The sequence below is a fragment of the Anarhichas minor genome, unplaced genomic scaffold (assembly GCF_050575085.1).
Source record: "Anarhichas minor isolate MPS153535 unplaced genomic scaffold, ASM5057508v1 ptg000067l, whole genome shotgun sequence".
NCBI classification, from domain to species: Eukaryota; Metazoa; Chordata; class Actinopteri; order Perciformes; family Anarhichadidae; genus Anarhichas; species Anarhichas minor.
Window position 1 is genome coordinate 1,131,808 of NW_027466513.1, and position 23,193 is coordinate 1,155,000.

General features: G+C 42.8%; 4 protein-coding genes and 1 long non-coding RNA gene across 5 annotated transcripts in view; 2 read left to right on the top strand and 3 right to left on the bottom strand.

Moving 5' to 3' along the window:
• The first annotated feature begins 565 nt into the window (after positions 1–565).
• LOC142934165 (uncharacterized) lies at positions 566–5,352 on the top strand. Its single transcript, XR_012947687.1, has 2 exons — positions 566–4,885; positions 4,983–5,352. It is a non-coding gene; the product is annotated as an uncharacterized LOC142934165 (long non-coding RNA).
• Positions 757–2,239, bottom strand: coxfa4l3 (cytochrome c oxidase associated subunit FA4L3). The gene is made up of 5 exons (XM_076078593.1): positions 2,107–2,239; positions 1,952–2,011; positions 1,730–1,818; positions 1,501–1,561; positions 757–1,227 (listed from the first exon to the last, which is right to left on the bottom strand). Exons 2-5 carry the CDS (start codon positions 1,988–1,990, stop codon positions 1,159–1,161), a joined length of 258 nt encoding a protein of 85 aa, XP_075934708.1. The 5' UTR covers positions 1,991–2,011; positions 2,107–2,239; the 3' UTR covers positions 757–1,158.
• Positions 2,395–6,890, bottom strand: afg2b (AAA ATPase AFG2B). Its single transcript, XM_076078591.1, has 11 exons — positions 6,771–6,890; positions 5,946–6,557; positions 5,669–5,854; positions 4,963–5,247; positions 4,687–4,872; positions 3,897–4,055; positions 3,541–3,750; positions 3,214–3,441; positions 2,994–3,128; positions 2,725–2,850; positions 2,395–2,614 (listed from the first exon to the last, which is right to left on the bottom strand). Exons 2-11 carry the CDS (start codon positions 6,534–6,536, stop codon positions 2,477–2,479), a joined length of 2,244 nt encoding a protein of 747 aa, XP_075934706.1. The 5' UTR covers positions 6,537–6,557; positions 6,771–6,890; the 3' UTR covers positions 2,395–2,476.
• Positions 6,268–22,179, top strand: nnt2 (nicotinamide nucleotide transhydrogenase 2). Its single transcript, XM_076078590.1, has 22 exons — positions 6,268–6,563; positions 8,831–8,987; positions 9,725–9,954; positions 10,038–10,237; positions 10,872–10,959; positions 11,089–11,177; positions 11,262–11,449; positions 12,100–12,233; positions 12,332–12,523; positions 13,045–13,195; positions 14,209–14,370; positions 14,454–14,564; positions 14,669–14,814; positions 15,187–15,382; positions 15,972–16,205; positions 16,793–16,953; positions 17,279–17,458; positions 17,557–17,716; positions 19,931–20,012; positions 21,116–21,234; positions 21,607–21,722; positions 21,835–22,179. The coding sequence occupies exons 2-22, from the start codon at positions 8,867–8,869 to the stop codon at positions 21,979–21,981; spliced, it is 3,207 nt and encodes a 1,068-aa protein (XP_075934705.1). The 5' UTR covers positions 6,268–6,563; positions 8,831–8,866; the 3' UTR covers positions 21,982–22,179.
• A 292-nt stretch (positions 22,180–22,471) lies between these two features.
• The window catches only part of dtwd1 (DTW motif tRNA-uridine aminocarboxypropyltransferase 1), a 3,784-nt gene continuing 3,062 nt past the window's right edge, over positions 22,472–23,193 (bottom strand). Inside the window, exons 4-5 of the mRNA XM_076078592.1 lie at positions 23,051–23,193; positions 22,472–22,898 (exon numbers count right to left, since the gene is read on the bottom strand). The exon at positions 23,051–23,193 is cut by the window's right edge and continues 143 nt beyond it. Of these exons, the coding sequence (XP_075934707.1) occupies positions 22,669–22,898; positions 23,051–23,193 (373 nt within the window). The 3' untranslated portion in view covers positions 22,472–22,668. The remainder of the gene's footprint in view (positions 22,899–23,050) is intronic.

Consider the following 23,193-nt stretch of genomic DNA (forward strand, 5'->3'; position numbering starts at 1 on the left):
AAGGAGCAACTCAAACTGATCAGGAAACAACACACACATGCCTCTCCTTCCCTCTCACTCTCTTCACACCCTTTGTTTCGTGTTTAATAATTCATGAAAATCCTTTTGGATTCCACAGTCCAGTGGGCTGTTAATGCCACACAGTGCCATATAGTCAGACACTGGGCGGGTTTTCTGATGTTTTTGTTCTCTTCTGAGATAAGAGGTGGCTGGTAAGAGGATTGTCTCGTATTATAAAACACAATGGGAGTGTCGAATACCCATGCAGCCATAAACTAAGCAGATGAGTGCATTTGCCGATTTCTTTTATGGCTGTAATTACTTTACAGCTGTCCTAGCTGGCAACTCTTCACCATTTGCTTTCTCTGCAAACAACATTCAAACAAATACTGTTTTTTTAAATGTGGAGAAAATGTCGTAAAGCAGCTGGGCACTGTAGTTTTCAACAAACGTTACTGAAAAACAGGAGAGTATTGATCATCTGTTGGTTAAAATTTTTAAAAGTATTTCCACCAACTGTACAGTGTTCATTGTAATGGAGGAACATGTTACAGAGAGGATGGGACACGTTTATTAGCTTTCTTTTAAATTCGACTCGTCAAGCACACTTTTTGGGATGCAGATGATACCAAGAGGAGCTATAACTATGAGCTCTAAATATAAGATTATCAACCTAAAGACAAGAAAACATCAATTACCGCATAAATATGTTTATAGTCTCTTGAACTTGAACAAAAGAAACACTCTGAAAGTTGAGCTTGTTCACAATAATAATTTATTGAACCTGTACATTACTATATAACCGAGTCTACATTGTGTCTGTCACATTTAGACACTATCGTACATTAACATCGACTGTAAGAGCAATGAAACACCGCAGCTTGATCAGTGTCAATGAAGCCCTCTAGCAGTAGTCACAGAGTAAATAAGTGCATTCAGTATCTGTTACCATAGTTTTCTACCGTTGTGGATGGATGTCCTCGTGCTGGGCCACTACAGAGCAGGGTGAAACCCCACCAGTGGAGCAGAAGCATTTCCGCACACTGAGTGTCAAAGCAAAGTTTGTGCAGAAAGGATTCTGTTAGACTGATGGGGGAGGGGGGGGGGGGCAGGCAGGTGGTCAGACGGTGGATCTTTCTAGAAGGCGCACGCCTTCTTTTACTTGGTGAGACTCTTCACATACTCCAGCTCCTCCACTGGTTTCCACTGCTGATTGATGGTGATGAGCTGCAGCAAAATGCCCACAAAATAACAAAATGAGGCTTCATCAAAGTGACATTTGACATGAGCAGCGCGTGCAAACATATGTAAACATCATTAATCTGTTTCCGCAATAGCACGCTGGTTGTAACTTGATAACATGTCTTCCTCAGTGACTCAGCAGATTGTAGCTGCACCCCAGATGTATCTGCTTGTGCCAATCAAAAATAAAAAAGGGCTTCTTAACAACCATCTTAACATTAAAAAATGTGATGTAATGTTAGCATTGTTACAGATTACCTTTTGGGGTTTTGATGGGTCCAGTCTCTCCCATGGTTCGGGGTTTTTGGTTTTATTCAAACTGAAAGTGAATGAAAATCAGGATCAACATCAAGCCTTTCTTTACATGCCAGAGGCTGACGTCAGATTAAAGTATGAAAACAGGAAATAGTTAAGTGCAATTCATAGCGCTTTGTATTGTAAGTAAATGCAGTGGAATATAATTCTATCAAAATATAATAACACTCACATAACATCAGGTTTGGTAAATAGAAAGTAGAGAGCAGCAGATGTGGCTCCTATTGCAGCAAAAGCCATGAACCCTATCAGAGGGATCAGCTGAAATATACGCAGACAAAATAGTTTTAAAATTTGCATCATGATATCAAAACGCATTTAATAACCTGGGGCTACAAATCCAATATCAACACATTACAAATTCAATTTTAACAAAGTAAAAATGTCGGCTCACCTCCTTTTTCTTTCTCAACATTTGGAAGAATCCAACCATTTTTACAAATTTCTCAAATACCTAAAGGAGAAATGCATCATAATTCCATTTAGGACGAGTCCATTCACTGAATTAAAGTCAGTAAGTCACAGAGACAGCTGTGTGGAAGCTCTCACCTGTTGTTACCGAGATGTCCTTGGCGTGTCTTAGCGCAGCATCCTGTGAGCCCGGCTGATGTAGGCTGGAGGAGAGGTAGTACGAGGTGAAAGGCACGTAGACACAGACGGAGCTTCCTGCTCTGAAAGTCCAATTCGTCAACATATCTGTAGGCACTAGGCAGTGATCAATACATTTTCTGGGTGTGCAGCACCCTCTTGTGCCCACATTTGAAAACTGAAACTTAAATATTAAAGATATTTTGAGGACTTGTAAGTGATAAAAAAAAAAAAAGAAAACACCAAAAGTTAACTTTTACTTATTTTATTTAAAATATTTTTTCTGTAATAATACATTTTATCAATGCAGTGGACATGGTAGTATGGTTTGTCATCTGTGAGGTTTTTGATATGCTTGGATCTGCTGGGCAGTGAGAGAGGGGCTCATTGTGCCGAGCGACCGAAGGAAGTACGTGTGCCTGATGGTAGAAGCCGCCATGTTTTCCTCTTGTAGCGCCAACAGAGCAGCCTGGAAAAAAACAAACAGTTTTCATTCTTACTTTATCCACTTGTCGATGTCAACGCTTCGGACCAGTATTACGTTTTGTGTTTTAGAAAATAAGGTCTTCACATTATTACCTCTTTACAGAGATTTTCCAGGTCAGCTCCAGAGTAAAGCTCCGTCTTTGCGGCCAGCTCCTCCAGACACACATCAGCACCCACGGGCATCGACTTTGTGCACATCTTCAGGATGCAAAGACGAGCCTAGACACACGGATATGTGGATATTAGTTATCTAAAGACACACTAATACAAAAATGCATCATCTTTTAAATCACTTCGAAAAACCTTCACCACAAGATTGCTGTATATTATAACTTTTTATTCACTTGAGACACACGGCTTACCTGCTGGTCGGGTGGCGGGACGTAGATGATGTGGTCCAGCCTGCCAGGTCTGAGGAGGGCACTGTCTAAGCAGTCAGGTCTGTTTGTGGCGGCTACAACCATCACATCGTTGTTGCATACTTCCTGGCAGTCCAACTGTCGAAGAGCAAAAACAGTGTATGGCATACTGATCAGGTGTTAAGCAATAGAAGGAGGAGAGACAGCCTCCATAACATCTGACCTGTTCCTGCGTGCGATTCTCCTCCGCTCCCTCCGCCTGGAGGATCTTCTCGGTCCCTCTCCTCTCCAGCGTCTTCAGGCCGACCCCGTCCATCTCATTCAGGAGCACAGACAGGAGGCGTGTCTGTACGCTGTTGGGCGTCTGACTGTTTGACCGCGAGCCAATCAGGGAGTCAATCTCATCGAGGAACAGGATGCAGGGAGCACATGCCCGGGCCTGGCGAAACAGCTGCGTGTGGACAGACAGGTGCAGGTGTTTGTGGATGAAACGGGAGGAGGACACGACCACAGCAGCCATTCTCAGGTGTTATCGTGAAAAGAGAAGTACCTGCGATAAAGCCTTCTCCGAGTCTCCGACATAAGGAGAGTAGAGGTCAGCGCCGCCGACGGACAGGAAGGCACAGTGAGATGTGCTGGCTGCGGCCTTGACGAGCGTCGTCTTTGCACATCCTGGAGGTCCGTAGAGCAGCACGCCACGGGGCCGACACAGACCCAGACGCACAAACGCCTCGGGGTACAACATCGGCCACTCAATACTCTTTGATGTTAAGACACAAGAGAGGACCGATGGAGGGAGAATGTGAGTATTTCGCTCTGATCACAGCTGTTTTTCTTTATGAGTCAACATGCTCAGATGGCTGTGTGTTTTACATTTGTATAATTCACGCACTGACGCTCATGTACCTGTCTGAGTTTGAGTTTGACCTCGTCCAGGCCTCCTATCTGCTCCCATGACGTCGGAGAGAGCTCCGTTCTGCCCAGGCTGCTCCGCAGGCAGGAGGGACGCACCGTCTTCAGAGCCTCATGGAAGTGCTTCACACCCACCGTCTGCTCTCCTGAACCCTGCAGACAACAATTACATTTTATGTCTTCAACTCTCTGGAGGGATTGGAGCAGTCTTTACACTTATATTACAATTTGCATAATTTTACCAGGATAATCAACTCAATATCAATACTAATTTCAAAGTAGTTCTGGGTGCAAATATGTGATGACTTTTTCAAACCATATTTTTGGTTTATCAGGAACATGTGGCCATATATGCACTCTGGTGCATCTCTGATTTACTTATGGAATGCCTAATCAACTTTATAGTACAGCATGACACACTTCCCAAACAGTGGTTTTAACTAGGCCACAACTCAGACACAACTTTAAACACACGCACACACATGTTGAGTTGCCAAATAACCACCATAATACTCTTCTCTTCTAGCTGTGAAGCCGAGCACTAATGTATTTTTCTCCTATTCAGCACCACATATACGATGAAATGTGAGTGAAGCAGCCAATATGTGATCACAAGTCATCCGAGACCCATTTGAAACACACTGTGTGAACTACAATCCAATCTGCATAAATCCTGACAGAAGGTACTACATGTAGCTCTGAAGACAGCTAAAATGTTCCCTAGAAGTGATAAAATATTAGTGTTTTATTTTTATATGACACATGGCTTTATTGCTGCATTTACCTTTGAGCTTCCTCGTATAACGTGCATGGCAGCCTCTCTGCACAGGGCGCTGAGGTCCGCCCCTACATAGCCGGTAGTTCTCTGTGCGAGCTCCGCCATGTCCACACTGGGACACACGGGCATCCTCGCACACAGAACAGTCAAGATGGCTGTTCTCTGCCGCAAGGTGGGGGCTCCAATGATAACCTGAAGGAGAGAAGTAAAAATCGAGATTGTCAATATTTTATTTCCATGTATTATTATGCAATGGGTTATGCATTTCATCGTCCCCCTCACCTCTCTGTCAAATCTTCCAGGCCTGCGCAGTGCCGGGTCTAAGCTGTCCGGTCTGTTGGTGGCTCCGACGATGAGGAAGCTATCGGACCGTTTCATCCCGTCCATCAGCGTGAGGAGCTGAGCCACCAGGCGGTTCTCTGGTGCCGACGAGCCGCTTCTCCTCGGACACAGAGAGTCCAACTCGTCGAGGAACAGCACACAGGGGCCCTCTTCAGCTGCAGAGCGAGCGCGCTCAAACACAGCACGCAACTTCTCCTCACTCTCACCCGGCCGGGATCCCACCACCTGAAATTATTATTCACAATTTGTATTAATAATAACAATAAGCTGTATTTATACAAAAACATGCCGCACAAAGTGCTTCACAAAATAAAAAGTAAGTGTGTTTTATCAGTGTCTCAAATATTTCATTTAAATAAATCTATCTATCACCCAAAATATGTAACATCAACAGGCCTCTGGCACAACTCCTTATAGCATGTAAAGCAAAAAAATACATAAAGTCACATTATTATCAAAAGAACACAGTTATATAGCAGTACTTCTGCTTGGATATGATGTTCAAGTACTTTATTTGTTGGATTATCTTTCCACAACTTCTCAATTACAATTTTCTAATACATGTTGATTTTGGCAACATATAATTACACATACTGTGATTGGAAATGTTGAACAAATACAGTATGTGAAAGAATGCAATGAATACCTCTGGCCCTCTGACCACCACCAGGCTGGCTCCCACCTCCCCCACCACTCTGCGGACCAGCAGGGTCTTGCCCACACCTGGAGGCCCCACTAGGAGCACACCTCTGGGACACGACACACCGAGAGAGCGCAGGGCGCCTGGATAGAGCAGGGGCAGCTGCAGCATCTCTCTCAGGGAGGCACTCACCTAAAATATTGTATAAAAAAACAACAAATACAGGCATCACATTGAGGGAATACACACTCTGGATGAATATTTTTTATATCATTACGCTGACCTCCTCCAGTCCCCCCAGTGGGACTATTTGCTGGTCCTGCAGCTGACTCCTGTGATGCCTGAGCGTCTGGATGCCAACTATCTCCACACACGTCTTTGAGGTGATGAATCCAGCACTGGCAGAATCCGGATTGATGCTTTCAATAACAACATATCTAATCTCTGTATCAAAATTCTCCAGGTTTATCACGTGCTTCTCGTGGACGTGCACACCTTTCAGCATGTCCTTCACAAGCTCGTGAACCAGGCCAGGAGGTGTGAGTTTCTTAAAATCCACACCCTGGACCACCACGGTTATCTTTACACCTTTCAGTTTGGGGCAGGGCACAGGTGTGAGCTGGTCTGGGTCCAGGTTGAGATGAGTGGGTGGGTGAGAGACTAGACCGGTAGAAGAACATTTCAGGTCCATCTGCAGGAAGCCCTCTGCCAGGTCAGGCCGGGGCCAGGCGGTGCACAGACAGCTTCCCCCGGGAACAGACACCAGCAGCGGGGAGCCCAGACTCAGACCCAGCGCTGACATCAAGCCCGGACCCAACCTGCATCTCTGAGAGCCCCGGTCCGATGGATCCACTGAGAGCAGCCTCAGAGACATTGTTGTCCATCAGCAGCCTCACTGACGGTAAAACACAGAAAAGATAAGCAGGAGAGGTTACGTATTCAAACAGTCACACGCAGAGGGAGTGAAGCTAGTGTCATCACTTTAGCTGCAACGTGATCGTTAGCTAGGCTACATGCTAGCTGTTAGCAACAGCTTCATTCTTAAGCTAGCTGAAGAGCTAAATACTAAAGTAAATACTTTGACAACAACTGCGAGGCAGTTACATACCAGATAATGAGTGAATGGTAGCTAAAATGCTATCCGTGTTAGCATTGCTGACACACAACACACCGACCAATGTTTACAAAATCCACGTGTTGTAAAAGAGGATGGCCAACCAAAAAGGTTTCCTGCGCGAGACGAGACGCTGGTTTCCGCTTTCTAAATGAAATTATTATGAATTTATTTACAGTGAAATAAACTATTTCAGATATTTTATCCGTAGTACCTTTGTTGTATTTTTGGAGACTTACATAATTAAGTGTACACGTTAAGCATTATTTTAATGTGTACATTATTGCATGCATGTAATAATTATATACAATTTATTTATCCAATTCCAGAATACTACTTTGGAATTATTTCTACTGTAATATATATAAATAACTTATCATAGTATACTGTACAGCTTAGTAAGCAACATGTATTAGTATGGTTGATTTAAGGGATGAAAATAACCCAAAATTATAAAGTATACAGTAACTTAAATTAGCCTTTTTTCATAAGGCGAGATTTTAGAAAACTTTCATATTTTCGTACCTTTATTAACGGTTTAATTTTGTCTGTTTTTAAAAAGTATTTCCTCTTATACTTACCAATAGATACATGCCAAGAGACTATTGAACCATTACCATAGTCTCTATGATAATCCCTTTAGGGTTGACCTCTATAATCGTGTTTTTTGTTTGATTATATTTGTCTTTTTATTATCTATTCTCTTTCTTTCCCCTAATTTCTCAATTAGCTCGGTCTGGTCACTGTTGCAGGAAATGTATACATAAAATTAGCCCCAAAAATATGATAAACAAAAATTAAATGATCATAGTAACAACAACAACAACTGCGAAAACAACAATAATAATAATAATAATAGTAATAATAACATATTAATTAAATATACAGGCCTATGTAAATAATATTCTGATAATAATAGTGTTTTTGGAATAAAGAAGCAAGGAAATAGTCATAGTCGTCCAACAATTAAGTTTTACACCTTTCACTTGCGCTCTGGCGTCACCCTGCGTCCAGAAAATATAATGCAGTAAATTTAAAGACATTTAAACAAACATATAATATTCCCCAATTATTTGTGTGTGTAACATTTTTATTATTATTATTTTAGAGCCACATAGGAAGCGAGAGGTGCTATTGCGAGACTGTATATGTGTATATCTTTGGAAAATAAATGTACCATTGACTGTTATGATAAACAGGTTAATCCAGCCTTTAATTCGCAGGGAGTCTATCAGCAGCGGCTCCAGGGAGTTTATCTGCCTCAGGGGTGGTTCATGAGTGAAGTCACATGACTTGCTATTTATACATAAATAGTGCAGCAGTGATATCAAACTTGCGGAAGGTCGTCTGTCTGTCCCCGCGAGAAGCAGACCAGGGACTTTTGGGTAGGACATCCCACAGGTGAACCTGCTGCTGAGGGACAGTTGAACCTGCTCTTTCTGGAAATCTGAAAGGCAAGTCTGACAATAATAACATCAATCCTTCAAATTTAGGAATGAATCAGTAGAAGGTGGAGGATGAAGGGCAACGATTGACTGTGTGATTCAGAGAATGAATGAACGGAAAAAAAAAAAGAAACAGCTGACTCAGAAATCAGAACACCAAGCAGAATACTACAGTTTCACACTTGTATTTGTTTTTGGTGATTAAATTGTGTGTTTTTTTTGAGAAGGTTAGTGTCTGTGTCTGAGTCCTGAACTGTCCTCTTAAGCCCCACAACATTTGATTTATCTGCCTTCATCTCTTTGCTGCTGCTCACAACAGCCAGGCCAGACTTGGCACAGTTTGCCCCCCTGTGCCGTCATAATTCCAGATCTCGCGAACAAGCCCGGAGTGTGTAATCAACCCTGGGCCCCGTGTGCTGTGTCCTGCAGAGCTGAAATGTCACTTTGCTGTCTCTAGGCCTCGCAGCACCGACAACCGGAGTGTGTGACTAGGGGGCTCAGGACCTATTTGTGTGGGGGGCGATTATAATGTGCTTTGTTATTTGACAGCAGATGCAGAAGTAGAGTTATTTTAACACCTACCTCTGCTTGTTTGTGTTCATATTCAAGAGCTAGAGGGAATCTCAGGGCGGACGATCAGTGGCCATGTCGACCCTCCTGCGCTGCATCTCCAGCTCTTCTGTCGTTTTGCGGGTTCGTCAGAGGATACCTGGAAGGAGGCATTTCAGAACTTTCCCTGTGTTATGTGACCAAAAGGCCTCCAGAGGTAGGAAATGTACATCTGTATTAAAATCTCCCTGCTTAACCTTTAAAATGTGTGTTTTATTTTCACAAGAGGACAGCATGGGTCTGCATACTTTCTTTTGGTTTGGATTTCCTCTGTGTCTTACTTGAGGAATGAGAGTTCACTCAAGGACACTCTCCCTCTTGCCAGACGAGTGGAAAATGCCACGGATCATGGACTGTTTGCAACAGGTTGCTAGAGATCTTCCCATAATAGGGAGAGCTGTAGTGAAGCAGGCCGTGGCTATGCTCCCTGTAGGAGCTGCTAACATGTGAGGTCAGTTAAAGGTGACATGTAGAAGCTTAACTGCCGTCTGGCAGATTATGCTCACAGACGTTTGTTTATCGAGTCTGTATCTTGGGCCACATGTCGCCGAGTGTTAGTGAGACTTTTGCGAGTTACTGAGTGCTTTTATACGTCAGAATTTTGAGCGTGTCTGTGTGGGAGTGCAGGCCTCACTGTGTGTGCTGGCTGCGAGCCAATCACCTGCTAATAATGTCTCCACGGTGGCGAGGTCACCATGCCGTGTATGGAGAGAAATGTGTAACCTGACACTGTTCCCAGCCACACAATCTCGGCAGTACACGCATGCTCTCCTATGTAATAAAGGGGATTTTGTTTGTTAGAATGAAAGCTTCTAATATGTTTTTGTTTTTTAATAAAGACACACATTCCCTTGGGTTCAGCAGACTCAACTATCAGCTGGTGTTTGTGTTCAGGTGTGCTCTACAAGGACCTGGTGGTTGGGGTTCCTAAGGAGACGGTACTGAATGAGCGTCGTGTGGCGTTGTCTCCTGCGGGGGTGGAGGCGCTGGTCAAACAGGGCTTCAAGGTGCAGGTGGAGAGTGGAGCTGGAGAGGAATCCAAGTTCTCCGATCAGCATTACAAAGATGCTGGAGCCACCATCACTGACGTCAATGGAGCCCTTGGCTCAGACTTGGTCCTCAAGGTTCGCACACATCTGCTGTTTGCTCTGCTAATAAGACAATTCAGTGGATAGATATTACTGAATTTATACTTTTACTGCTGTAGGTTCGAGCCCCCAGTTTGAGCGAGGCAGACCTGCTGAAGCCTTACTCCACCTTGGTGAGCTTCATCTATCCAGCGCAGAACCCAGAGCTGATGAGAAAGCTGTCAGAGAGGCAGAGCAATGTGCTGGCCATGGACCAGGTGCCCCGAGTCACCATCGCACAGGGCTACGACGCACTCAGCTCCATGGCTAACATCGCAGGGTAAAGAAAAATGATAATGATAATAATGAGCTTTATTTATATAGCATCTCTCATAACATAAAATGCAGCTCAAAGCGCTTCACAAGAGAAGAAAAAAATGTATTTAAAAACAGGGGACACAAGAAGTGAAAACAATAAAATAATAAAATCCAGAAAATAGGATAATTATAGTAATAAATAAGTTGATACTGGTCAAATCAATTTTAAGATATACAAACAAGTATGAGAAATACAAAATAAATATAAAATAAATACAGTTTGAAAAAGGTGAAAATAATTAAAAGCAAGATTGTAAAAGTAAGTTTTGAGCTGTTCGTTCAAACTATCAACAGAAGTTGCTTGTCTTATTTGTGAAGTATGTTATACAACCCAGCGCTAGACGACCTAAGGGAACGGGTTGGAACATACTCAGATAAGCAATCTGAGAGGTATGAAGGTGCTTTAAGGTTTTAAAAACAAGTAAAATAATAATCCTCAACGTTAAAGGAACCAGTGTAATGACGGTAGTACTCGTGTAATATGCTGCTGCGTTTTAAAGTTGCAGCCCATCAATGCTTTGTTTAGGTCGTCGGTAAATATGAAATGTTTGTAGCTGTTCAGGAATGTTTAGTTACAGCAAATGTTTGTTTTGTAGGTACAAAGCTGTGGTTTTGGCTGCTAACCACTTTGGCAGGTTCTTTACTGGTCAGATCACAGCTGCAGGAAAAGTCCCCCCAGCTAAGGTAACCGTCTACATATTATGCAGGTCAACGAGAGTGTCTTCCCACAGTCTTTTCTTTTTTCTTTTCAATGCCTTTCAATCAGAACCATCCCTGAACAATAATGCATATAGATGATTCTGCTGCACACAGGTCCTGGTTATCGGAGGTGGAGTGGCTGGTTTGGCAGCAGCAGGTGCAGCCAAGTCAATGGGAGCCATAGTCAGAGGATTTGACACCAGGTATTAGATGAAACATTGTGTCTCAGACTGCAGACTGAGTGCTGATGGTTGTGATGAGTAACCTGACTGCCTGTTGACTGTCAGGCCAGCAGCTCTGGAGCAGTTCAAATCATTTGGGGCAGAGCCCTTAGAGGTCAACATCAAAGAGTCTGGCGACGGGGTCGGAGGTTACGCCAAAGAGATGTCTCAGGAGTTCATTGACGCTGAGATGGCCCTTTTCGCCAAGCAGTGTAAAGAGGTCGACATTGTCATCACCACTGCCCTGATTCCAGGTCAGTCGCACTGGTACCATCTCCGTCTCTTGTCTTTAATCTTCTGGCGTTTAAAGCTGCATTAATCACTATTTGTTGCATAGTAACATTGAACCAGTGTGATGAACTAACTACCACTCAACTCTGCAAGTCTTTTAGATTATTGTCTTTTTTAACGGCCTGCAAATGCACTTTTTAGTTGAGACTCAGCTGCTCTCATCAATCCTTGTTTGCAGCCGTTTACAGCAACACAACTTGTATAAACCACCTATAAGCTGCTGCCCACAGTTGGACACATTTTAAGATTGGCTGGTGAAGATGCAAAATGTATCATCTAGCAGCAAAAGACCCAGATATATTTTTCTCAGGAGTTGGTGGGGATTAAAACAAAGCAGGTAGCCAGACACACAACTTCATGCAGATACTAATGTTGCTTCATGTTTGTTGATTGTGTAACTAGGCAATTAATCGCAAACACTTTAGCCATAACAACTCCATACGCTTGTTTCGAGTTTTGTTTCGATGTTCTTCTGCCTCCTTGTGGCCAAAAACGGATGAATGCAGCTTTAATGTGGATTCACAAGTCTTCTGACTTTCTTATTTCTCAGATTGCATGATTTACGAACATTTGATCCATCTCATCTGTCCCTGTGTTTCCTGTTCCCATGCAGGGAAGCGCGCTCCCATTCTGATCAAGAAGGAGTTTGTGGAGTCGATGAGGGACGGCTCTGTGGTGGTGGATCTGGCTGCAGAGGCAGGGGGCAACATCGCAACCACCAAGCCTGGAGAGCTGCACGTTCACAAGGTGAGGTTTCAGACTTTGATAAAGAACAAAATAAATTCCTTGGAAGCCCTGTTTTAATATAGAATTTGCTGATGATCTACTGTTTTTTTAATAACTAGGGAGTAACACACATTGGCTACACAGACCTGCCCAGCCGCTTGCCCACCCAGGCCAGCACTCTGTATTCGAACAACGTACTGAAGCTGCTGAAGGCCATTAGCCCAGACAAGGAATACTACCACTACGAGCCCAAAGACGAGTTTGACTATGGAACGATCGATCATGTCATCCGTGGGACTCTTGTCATGAAGGTGGGGTTTTTCTGTTTTATGTAACTGTCTACTGGCAGCCTCCGGCTCTGCTGGCATCCCTCCTTCCCTCTTGGCATCATGCTAGGATTCTGCGCCAAATGACTACTAAAAACACGATCCCCGCCGGGAAAAGCTCATGTTGGATCCCAGCAAGAATGTTATGAACATTTCAAAATATAATTTTCCAGGAATTTTGGCTTTGACACATTGTTTATGGCAGAGAAAGCATGCAACCTCAACAGGACATATCGGTTTACCCCTTGTTAAACTAAGCATTATTTTGGCTTCTTAAAAGAGAATTTAACTTTTAAAACCACCGTTAACTGGTTTGTGATTGCTGTTTGTTCAGTATAATCTGCTGTGCAGTCCATGAGTTTGTGTTTTGAGTGCTCCCACCATCCAGGCGAGATCCCCCACAATGCAAGACTCCAAAGTCTTGATGTCTGTTTCTCACGCACAAGTCCGTGGACATCTTCTGTATTCTCACACTCGTCTACGTGTGTGTTTTCTAATGTGTTCAGGACGGCAAGGACATTTTCCCGGCCCCCCTCCCCAAAACAGCCCCCCCAGCCCCAGTGAAACAGAAAACAGTCGCAGAGTTGAAGGCTGAGAAAACGGCGGTGATCTCTCCCTTCAAACGCACAATGACCTCTGCCGGCGCCTACACTGCAGGTCAGACATGAATACACAAATACATGTAGAAATATTCACACTACTAGACAATTGGCACAATATAATGTGCTACAAAGTTATTTTACATGGAAGTTGGAATTTTCCCAATCCGATTCTGGGGAAAAAAGGCCTTCTCTGCAAAGGAAAAAAAATTAAAAAATCACATTACAATTAAAGGGATATTAATTTAATGAAATTATTTAGTTTTGTTTGGCTTAAATTGCTTAAAATGTTATTTAAAAGCTTTTCCTAATATTACTTAGCCTGATGTTAAGTTTTGGCTCTACAACCTGTAGCAGTTCCAAATAGAGCTGAAACAATTAGTTGGTCATCACCAGCAATCTTTATAACCGGTTACTTGTTAGTACATTTTCAACCAGAACATTTTCAACCAGAAAAGCCGAAGATATTGATGGTTTAAGCCACTCAAATGTGAATATTTGCTGCTTTTCCTTGAAACAACAACAAAAAAAGAAGCAATTTTAAAGACGTCCCCATTGGCTTTAAAATGCCGACATGGAGAAACTATTTTCCCTGTTATCTGATGTATTATTGACCAAAAGATGGATTGATTAATCAAGCGATCTGCACATTAACTAATAAAAAATAACTGTTAGTTGCAGCCCAAGTTTCAAACAATATCATATTTGGATCAATATCAGTTTTTATTGCTTAGAACACTGAGCTCACCAGATCTTAATGGGACGTTTGAATGCAGACACTCTATCATAACTGAACACAGTGAGGAATACATTTTTAGTAAAGTATGACATGACAGTTCACTTCTTTGAAGTGTAGGAGAAACTATGAATCATCACACTTGCATAGTTATGAAAATAGAAGTGTTTGTTCTTTTCCTATTCAATTGTTCCATTGCTTTAATGGTAGAAAAAAGAGGGACTGGAAATAGAAAAGACTGCATACTTTTTTCCACTACATCAGTGTGGAAAGAACTGTACGCACACAGGCAGTCAAACATACTGTAACAACAACACTGCTCTGTCTCTCTGTAGGTGTGTCCACCTGTCTGGCTCTGGGCATCATTTCCCCCAACGCAGCCTTCACCCAGATGGTCACCACCTTTGGCTTGTCTGGGATTGTGGGATACCACACTGTGTGGGGCGTGACCCCCGCTCTGCACTCACCCCTCATGTCTGTCACCAACGCCATCTCAGGTCAGGAGTCAGTTGAAGATGGTTATGGCCAAATTTCTATGTGTTTTTCTGATGGCTTGACTTCTGTCCGTCCTCTCTTGCAGGTCTGACAGCTGTTGGAGGTCTGGTGCTGATGGGTGGAGGTCTCACACCCTCCAGCCTGCCTGAGGGTCTCGCTCTTGCCGCTGCCTTTGTTTCCTCCATCAACATTGCCGGTCTGACATCCATCACTTAAACGTAGAAATAGAAAGAGAGAACAAGATTCATTGTCTGCCCAATCAAATGAAAAATATGTTGTCATCTGTGTATATATATGCAGGTGGTTTCCTGATCACCCAGAGGATGTTGGACATGTTCAAGCGTCCCACTGACCCTCCAGAGTACAACTACCTGTACATGCTGCCTGGGGCAGCATTTGTTGGGGGATATGGAGCCTCAGTGGCGGCTGGATACAACATCGAAGACGTATATCTCTTCATTCCACTCACATTTGTTCTCTATAAAAGTATTTACAAGTAGCTTGTATTAAAGCTAGGGTTGGTAATGTTGAGAAACCAGCAAGACGACGCTACAGTTTAAAAATGATCCAACTAAGAAACCCAGCCCAGTGTTGCGAACACTTTTTCAGGGAAAGTAGCACTAGCATTATTAATTGACTTTAAAAATGACTGAAGTTTTATTTTCTGTCGATCGCCTCGAAATAATCGACTTATCATTTCAGCTTTCAGTATTTTGATGAAGCTTCTATTCACACCTTTAACTCGACTGCGTCTGTAACCATACTCAAGCTCTACACAAATAAGTCCGACATGTGTTTTTTATCTTTTTCTACCTCAGATGATGTACTTGGGCTCGGGTTTGTGTTGTGTCGGGGCGCTGGCGGGCCTCTCTGCCCAGCGCACCAGTCGCTTAGGGAACGTCCTGGGCATGATGGGAGTGGCAGGGGGCATCGCTGCCACCCTCGGTGCCCTCAAACCCTCACCAGAGCTGCTGTCTCAGATGTCTCTGGCCATGGCCACAGGGGGAACCCTGGGTAGGTGGCTTCCTCCTTTAGGAGGATCTACAACTGAGATACACATGATGTCTTGATTTAAATAATTTAAAAAATCAATAAAATTCGGGCATGGCTCCATATTAAGTCCAGCAGTTTGTTTAGAAAACTGCAAGACCACCATGAATGAGTTACATTTTATAAACTTCGCATGCGGCTCCTCTGGTCTTTGAAGAGTGTGATTTTTCTTTTTTGCTAATTCATAACAGAACATCAATCATCCTGTCCAGATACAAAGATGAGTGGATGTTGTGATCGCGTGTGAATGTTGTACATGTTAATTGTAATTCAAGAAAGCAGGATGATAAATGATGTTTTCATCACGCAGGCAGCAGAGCATGAGGGTTTACACGATGTTAAATTTGTGTTTTCAAGAAAACACACTTAAATACTTAACATAGGACTCATTAGATTGGCTTTGAAGATCCGGCCCTGTTTGTTAAGAGTCATGTTACTGAAAGCAGGTGTTTGCCTTTTAACCATAAAAAAACCGTAATATTTTCAATCTTTTGTATTCAAAACTCACAGAGATTTACTGAAATCTGTTGTTTGTTGGATCTTCATATCTCAGGTCTGACCCTTGCCAAGCGTATTGAAATCTCAGACTTGCCGCAGCTCGTGGCGGCCTTCCACAGCCTTGTGGGTCTGGCAGCTGTTCTCACCTGCGTTGCCGAGTTCATGATTGAGTTCCCTCACCTTGACACTCACCCATCCGCCGGTGTGCTCAAGACTGTGGCGTATCTGGGCACCTACATCGGAGGCGTCACCTTCAGTGGCTCACTGGTGGCCTACGGCAAGCTTCAAGGTAAAGGAATTTACTTCAAGAATATTTGTAGCATCTACAGCACACAACTACATAATATTGTGCATGTGACATGTTTTAAAGTCAGCAGAATATGTCCTTCATCATTGTTCTTTATTTGACACAGACACACTAATATCTGTATAAACACACTGAGCTTTGCGTCCTCTGGCGCTGATTGTCTCTTTCATCTAGTTAAAGCCAAAGATCCTCTGGTAAATCCAGGCCTGGGCTGGGGGGTGGGGGTGGGGGGGGGGGGGGGGGGGGGGTTTGTGTGCATGTGTCAGCAGTCACTAATTTGCATTGCAGTGCGACTGATCAAGAGGAACATATGAGAAGCTTTCTAGTAATTTGTTATGGGCAGTGGCTGCATGGCTGTGGTTTGTGGATGGGGACAGACTCTTGGATGGCTGATTAGAGGCCTCCACGGGGAAGTCCTGACCGTTCAAAGACGCTCGACACTGCTCGAGAGAAAAGTGTGTTTACGTGTTTTATCTTGTCAAATGATTCCCCTTTCAGCCCCACGAGAAGAGTGAAAATAATTTCTGGCTTCTCTGAATATGTTTGTCGGAAAATGTTTTTGGTTGTAGGCGTCCTGAACTCGGCCCCCCTGCTGTTGCCGGGACGACACATGTTGAATGCCGGTCTGATGGCAGCGTCAATGGGAGGCATGGTGCCGTTTATGCTCAGTTCGAGCTACGGTACCGGCATGGGGTGTCTGGTGGGAGTGTCTGGGCTTTCCACTATTATGGTGAGTTTCAACGATTCAACAAGCTGAAAAAGACATATTAAGAATAAATGGAAAGGAACATTGAAGATGTGCAACTTTTTCGTCAAGTAAAAACTGTTGAAAAGTAATTTCTTTCCTGTCTTGAGTGAGCTAGAATCACTCTTTTCAATACATGGATTAAATGATACAATACATTTTTACTCAGAGCAAAAGTTGGTACCAAGTAAGTGACTTGTACTCTGTGTACCCAGTGAGTAAAATGTTATCTGCATCTCAAACAAGGTGGTTTTAATTTGCGTAAGTGACTCAAATAACTCTTGTTTTAACTTCTCCAACCTCCCCACAGGGTGTGACCCTCACAGCAGCCATTGGTGGCGCTGACATGCCCGTGGTCATCACCGTGTTGAACAGCTACTCCGGATGGGCGCTCTGTGCCGAAGGCTTCCTATTAGACAACAATCTGATGACGATTGTCGGAGCTCTGATTGGCTCCTCCGGTGCCATCCTCTCCTACATCATGTGTGTGGTGAGTGGACGCACGTCCATCCAGTCACAGGTGTGAACTTCCACGGTGTACTCGGCACATATACCTGAGACAGAGTTATTGTCCTCCTCTCCTCCAAGGCGATGAACCGTTCCCTGCCCAATGTGATCCTGGGTGGGTTCGGGACCACCTCCACAGCAGGCGGTAAGCCAATGGAGATTGTTGGCACTCACACCGAGGTCAACTTGGACCAGACCATCGACATAATCAAAGAAGCCAACAGCATCATCATCACACCAGGTACACACTGTACTGTACATGCAACGCAAGATATTTGTCAGTCCACTGGGTATTTATAAGGAATTTCCAACTTTGTGGCCTGATGTGACACATTATCTCACCGACTATTATTTTACGCACTAAAATAATCAATACATTTTTATAGATTCATGATGTTGCTGAGGGCATTTTTATTATTTGCCACGTGGAAACAGCTGCTGTATAAAACAGTAAACAAAGTGACCGAGGTTTACTTTAACATTTATTCGTATCTTTTGTCTGTCACAGCGTTGGCAATTTTAAAAGTGTACTCTAGATTTAGCATTGCATTCCTGTAACATTGTTGGACTCAAAATGTCTGTTTAAGCTTTAAAAAAAGAGATCAAAAATAATAATTCAGAGAGATCTACATTACCCACAATGCAACTCTACCTAAGTCCTTGAATATACACGTTCAGGTGTCTTATGCTAGTAGCGGCTAATTTAGCCTCGAGTCTCAAGCAAAGGAGAAGAACGGGCTACAAAACTCACTTCTATCGAACTCCACACCAACAGATTAATTTTGTTTTCATAGTCATCAGACCCAACCGACACTGACTCAAGTGACGTCACTTGAGGCACTTTTTAACAGATTTCACACAGCTCCCTCTGGAGACAGCCATTTGCATTTGAATTCCCTCAGAGCTGTGAGCAGAATTTAGTGTGTAAAACGGTGGAGTTCCCCTTTTAAGCTTCCATCCAGAGGAATACCGAAACCCTGTAGACATTTAAACTCTGCCATTTTGTGCAGAGCCGGTTCAACAGACGGAACTTATTTTGAATAGCTCGTGGTCAAAAAGACTGCACAGTAGTTAACACGTATGAGGTAATCTGCCATTGTGGCAAGTCTGCCTTTTTAGTCAGCGAAAGACTAATTCTATCAGATCTTTGTGGTCATTTTAAACCATGCATACATAAAGTACAGTTGCAAAGACTGTTAAAGCCCAGAGGCCTTTGGTAGAGGTGTGGAAAGGCGTTTGGGCTGACATCAGAGACTAAGGTGGAGCACAACTTTAATGTCAGATTCCCTCATCACTGGACAGCCCGGATCCTCTTCTGCACTCCAGCTGCAGCTTTTCAACGATCACACTCATCTGATGAACTTCACCTGACAAAAAAGGCTGAGCCTGACTGCTCTGCAAAGATCAAAAAAATATTTTCGCGGCAGCTCGGGAAAAGATAGAAGCTTTCGCAAAACGTTTGGAAATGGTCCGGATCTTGGGCTCATTGACATGGCAGTAATTAATTAAACTCAGAAAATTGAAGCCATGGTAACCACAAGAGGGAGCAGTTTGCGCACACATTATCTCACTTCCACATGGACTCTTAAAAGTAAATATAGTGAGCGTGTGTGACATGTTTGTCAGCAGTAAGAGTAGGGGATGATGAATTTGATTTTTGAGTGTGAGATGGAAAACACTTCCTGATTTTGTTTAAAAGATAAAGCCAGACAACTGAGTAGTTGTTGAGTGGCCCGAGCAAAAGGAACCACTCTGAAGTAGGCTACTTGGATACTTGGATTGCTGTTGTTTTCCAGTGGCTCCAAACCAACGCAAGGACAGCTGTGTGGTCCAACATGCTGGTTTGATTAGAGAAACAGTGAAAAGTCACAAGAGCTATTTAGTCCAGACTCAAGATTTCTCCATGCGCTGTCAACCAGAAAGCACGGCAGCGAGGAAACAGAAGGCTCCGGTTGTCTGGGGAATTAGAAGATACGGGTTACGGGTGACTGGCTTCAAAAAACTCGACCAGGGTCAATGCTGAACTCTACAAGGTACCTGACCACCAGGGTGAAATAGGGGTTAGGCAGACAGGGAAAGGAGCTCTTTGCACGCAGGGTACCCAAACGCACACCACACATGCGAAAGGTTTCAGAAGAAAAATGTCTCTTAAACCAGTGAACCACTATGATTTATTACAGAGAGACTTGTGGTGAACGAGGACAGTGAGAGGAGGACAAAAGACAATATGAAGGGTTGTGGAATCACTGGTTTTATTGTTATCGAACCCTGCTGGATTGCTGTGCTTTCATTTAAAAAATAAACTATCAGTGTCAAATGCTCGCTTAATCCAATAGGACCACAAACAAAATAAGAATAAGACAATTGGATAATAGACTGATCATATCCTAAGATTTAGATTTAGGCATTTTTTTAAGCTACTGCATGTTTATTCTCTGTATGTGTTTGTGTTTAGGTTGGGGTCTGTGTGCAGCAAAAGCGCAGTACCCGATTGCAGACATGGTGAAGATGCTGAAGGAACAGGGCAAGAGTGTCAGGTGAATATCTGTGCTCTGCATTTACTTCATTAAAAAGATTACTGCTGCTTCTTTTCTCAGTGGGATAGAATTGTTTTATTTTGAACATTTTTTGTATTTTAAAGTGACAATCCTTGAGATTTCATTCCAGGTTGATTTTAGAATTTCTATTTGAGTGAAAGGAATGTAATTGTGCTTAGAGTGTGGCAGTCTGGAGTCTTGTTGCTGATACATGAGCTTCAAATATGTGCATAGTTTTTAGAAAAACTGAAATACAGCATGTTTTTCCAGTAATGTTGCCACAGAGACTGTAAATATATAAATACTGCAATACTTTCCTCAGTGTGCCAAAGACTCAATCACAATTGTGTAATCTCCTTCAGTAGTAAAGTGACTTGAACATCTTCGAGAGTCTAACCCCAAAAACAACTCCTTTCCAACACCTGATTAGGGAGAAAGATTTTTATTTTCTCCTGACAGCAAAGCTGGAAACTGCAAAGTACTTTTTAATATGTACTGGACAGTACGGACGTAAAGAAGAGACAGAAGTACATTTACTCAAGCACTGTACTTGAGTTAAATTTAACTTGATTCTTTTTATTTTACACTACTTTATACTGTTACACCACTACTTTTCAGATGAAAATATTGTACTTTCTACTCCCTTTATGGGACTATTATAGTAACTCAACATGTGAACATGTTAAAGGTCAAACAACCCAACAATATACTGCATGAAGTAGTTAATAGTAACTGCTTCATCTTCACATCTACAACATGAAAATGCTGCTCACTTACTTGTGAATGCATAATATAAAATATATCACTGAGGGGAGACATTCTGCTGCGTAATGAGTACTTTTACTTTCAATACTCTTGCTTAAATGTGATTTTAAATTGCAGAATGTTTTGCTTTGTAACGGAGTATTATTACATTTTAATGTTGCTACTTTTTCTTCAGGAAATATCTTAATTCTCCACAACTGAATATATAATATATTCTGAATTTGTTTAGAAAGAGACAGGTGCATTTTTACTTGTGCTTCCACAGGAGCAGGGAGTAGTCAGCTTTCAATGCAAATCAAGGTGTGTTGATGAGCAGTAACAGTTTTTTTCTCCAACAGGTTTGGTATCCACCCAGTGGCCGGTCGTATGCCCGGCCAGCTGAATGTCCTCTTGGCTGAGGCTGGTGTTCCCTACGACGTGGTCCTGGAGATGGACGAGATCAATGATGACTTCCCAGGTTAACTCTTTTGTTTTGTATCTGAAGAAAGCTGTTGAAATGTTTACTACATGGTTGTCACTTTGTCAGGAATGTGTCCGGTAATAGTACTAGATCAGTTATGTGTAATAATCTCATCCCCCGTTTCATACGCACTTGGAGCAGCCTCGTGTTGTCTTGATATTTAGACATGCCATTTTTTATCAGGGCAACAGTTTTTGTTTTCTTAGCAACCGGGCGAGCTTACTGAGACACATGGTTCTGTTTATGACAGAGGGAAATATGTGTGGTGCTGGGGGGAACCCAATGACACCAGTGAGGACAATTGCAGGGCATTTCACCAACGGTTTTGTCTGCGTTGTGTATAAATGTGTAAACATCTGTGGCCCACAGAGACGGACTTGACACTGGTGATCGGAGCCAACGACACTGTGAATTCTGCAGCACAAGAGGATCCCAACTCCATAATCGCTGGCATGCCTGTTCTGGAGGTGTGGAAGTCCAAACAGGTTGGTCTACCATTTAAACTACCGTTAATAAGTATTGCTGCAACAACAATATCCCTATATTTGTATCAGAGTGGTACAGTGACCATATATACTTATTTAAACTCTACTCCAGGTGATAGTGATGAAGCGCACATTGGGTGTGGGCTATGCTGCAGTAGATAACCCCATCTTCTACAAGCCCAACACATCCATGTTGCTGGGAGATGCCAAGAAGACATGCGACAGCCTGCAAGCCAAGATCAGAGAGACCTTCTACTAGTGGCTCCTCAATGGTTCACCATCATGGACAGTTCTCAAGTAGACAAATACCCAGCATTAGCTTTCAGGATACATATTTTTGGGGAACATATTTATCGGGTCTGGAAGAAATGTGTTTCTACAAGTTGATTTTTTTGAAATTAGGAGACATTAGTAACTCAAACGTGTACTGATTTGTAAATAAAAATATTGAAACGCATCTGAGGTCCGTTTCCTTGTTCATTATTACATTTTATAGTCAAAGATTTAAATCACTCACTGAAACCTGCATGAATTAAAGTGGGAGGAGCATTAGGTCTCACACAAAAATGTCAAACATGCTAATTTTCAACATTTTGAATTAAAGACCAAGTTGATACTATTTCCCTTTGTGATTTTTAGAATTAACTGTTTGTCACTTTGCAGATGTTTTTCTGAGATTACTATTGCTGTCATCCAGTTTGCTGCAGCTGTGTGATGTGTGTCTTGTATTTGTATATCAAACAAACCTCTTTCATGTTGGGCAATTGTAAACCTTGCGCTTTATTGCATATTCTTATCCAAATAGTATCTCATACAAAATACAAATATCACACAGCCATAAAATAAAACTCATCAAAATCATAAAAGGGTTGGCATGTGAATCTACTCGTCAGCTACAGTTCATAAATCTTTTGGAGCTGATGGGAGTTTTTCCTTGAAGTATTCCTCAGCACTTTCCAGCAGAAGTCTTTGCTTTGTTGACAACTGAGTGCAGGAAGGTGTAGAAGAAGAGAAGGTTGTCATATTCTCCATTGTACTCCTGAGCAAGGCAATGCTCGCTGAAGTCCATGAGGAAATAATAAATAGCCTCGATAGTAGCTAGGTAGGTGTCTGGTTTGCCCTTCTGACTTCGCCAGAAACACGTTTTCCTCGTCTTCAACTCCACCCGGAGCAGATCTGGAGGAGAACACACGTTAGTCAGAGAGCGCTCGAGAACAAAGCGTGAAATCATCTTAAACAGCGGTGTGGGTGAAGTAAATTTGCCCCTAATAATCACCAGCAGTCAGAGCTCTTTGAAACTCTGCACAAATGCATTCTTTCATGATTACCTTGCAGTCTTTCATCTGTGCTGATCTTGTTGGTCTGGTTCCATGTGCTGTCAATGAAGACCACCCTCTGCAGGGGATACATCCTTGACTCCAAGCTCTTTGCTTCATCTGGGCTCGACTGCGGCTTCTCTGCAGTGTGTGTG

Bases quoted from the DNA above. Each gene is read 5' to 3' on its own strand.
- coxfa4l3 (XM_076078593.1), bottom strand. From the start codon at position 1,990: ATGGTTGGATTCTTCCAAATGTTGAGAAAGAAAAAGGAG. The intron at 1,562-1,729 runs GTGAGTGTTATT...ATTCACTTTCAG, and splicing joins TTTACCAAACCTGATGTTAT to TTTGAATAAAACCAAAAACC. The intron at 1,228-1,500 runs GTAATCTGTAAC...ATTTTGCTGCAG, and splicing joins ACCCATCAAAACCCCAAAAG to CTCATCACCATCAATCAGCA.
- nnt2 (XM_076078590.1), top strand. From the start codon at position 8,867: ATGTCGACCCTCCTGCGCTGCATCTCCAGCTCTTCTGTCGTTTTGCGG. The intron at 11,450-12,099 runs GTCAGTCGCACT...GTTCCCATGCAG, and splicing joins CACCACTGCCCTGATTCCAG to GGAAGCGCGCTCCCATTCTG. The intron at 13,196-14,208 runs GTCAGACATGAA...GTCTCTCTGTAG, and splicing joins TGCCGGCGCCTACACTGCAG to GTGTGTCCACCTGTCTGGCT.
- afg2b (XM_076078591.1), bottom strand. From the start codon at position 6,536: ATGTCTCTGAGGCTGCTCTCAGTGGATCCATCGGACCGGGGCTCTCAG. The intron at 5,248-5,668 runs GTATTCATTGCA...TAATAATTTCAG, and splicing joins TGGTGGTCAGAGGGCCAGAG to GTGGTGGGATCCCGGCCGGG. The intron at 2,615-2,724 runs GTAATAATGTGA...GTTTTTTTCCAG, and splicing joins TGGAAAATCTCTGTAAAGAG to GCTGCTCTGTTGGCGCTACA.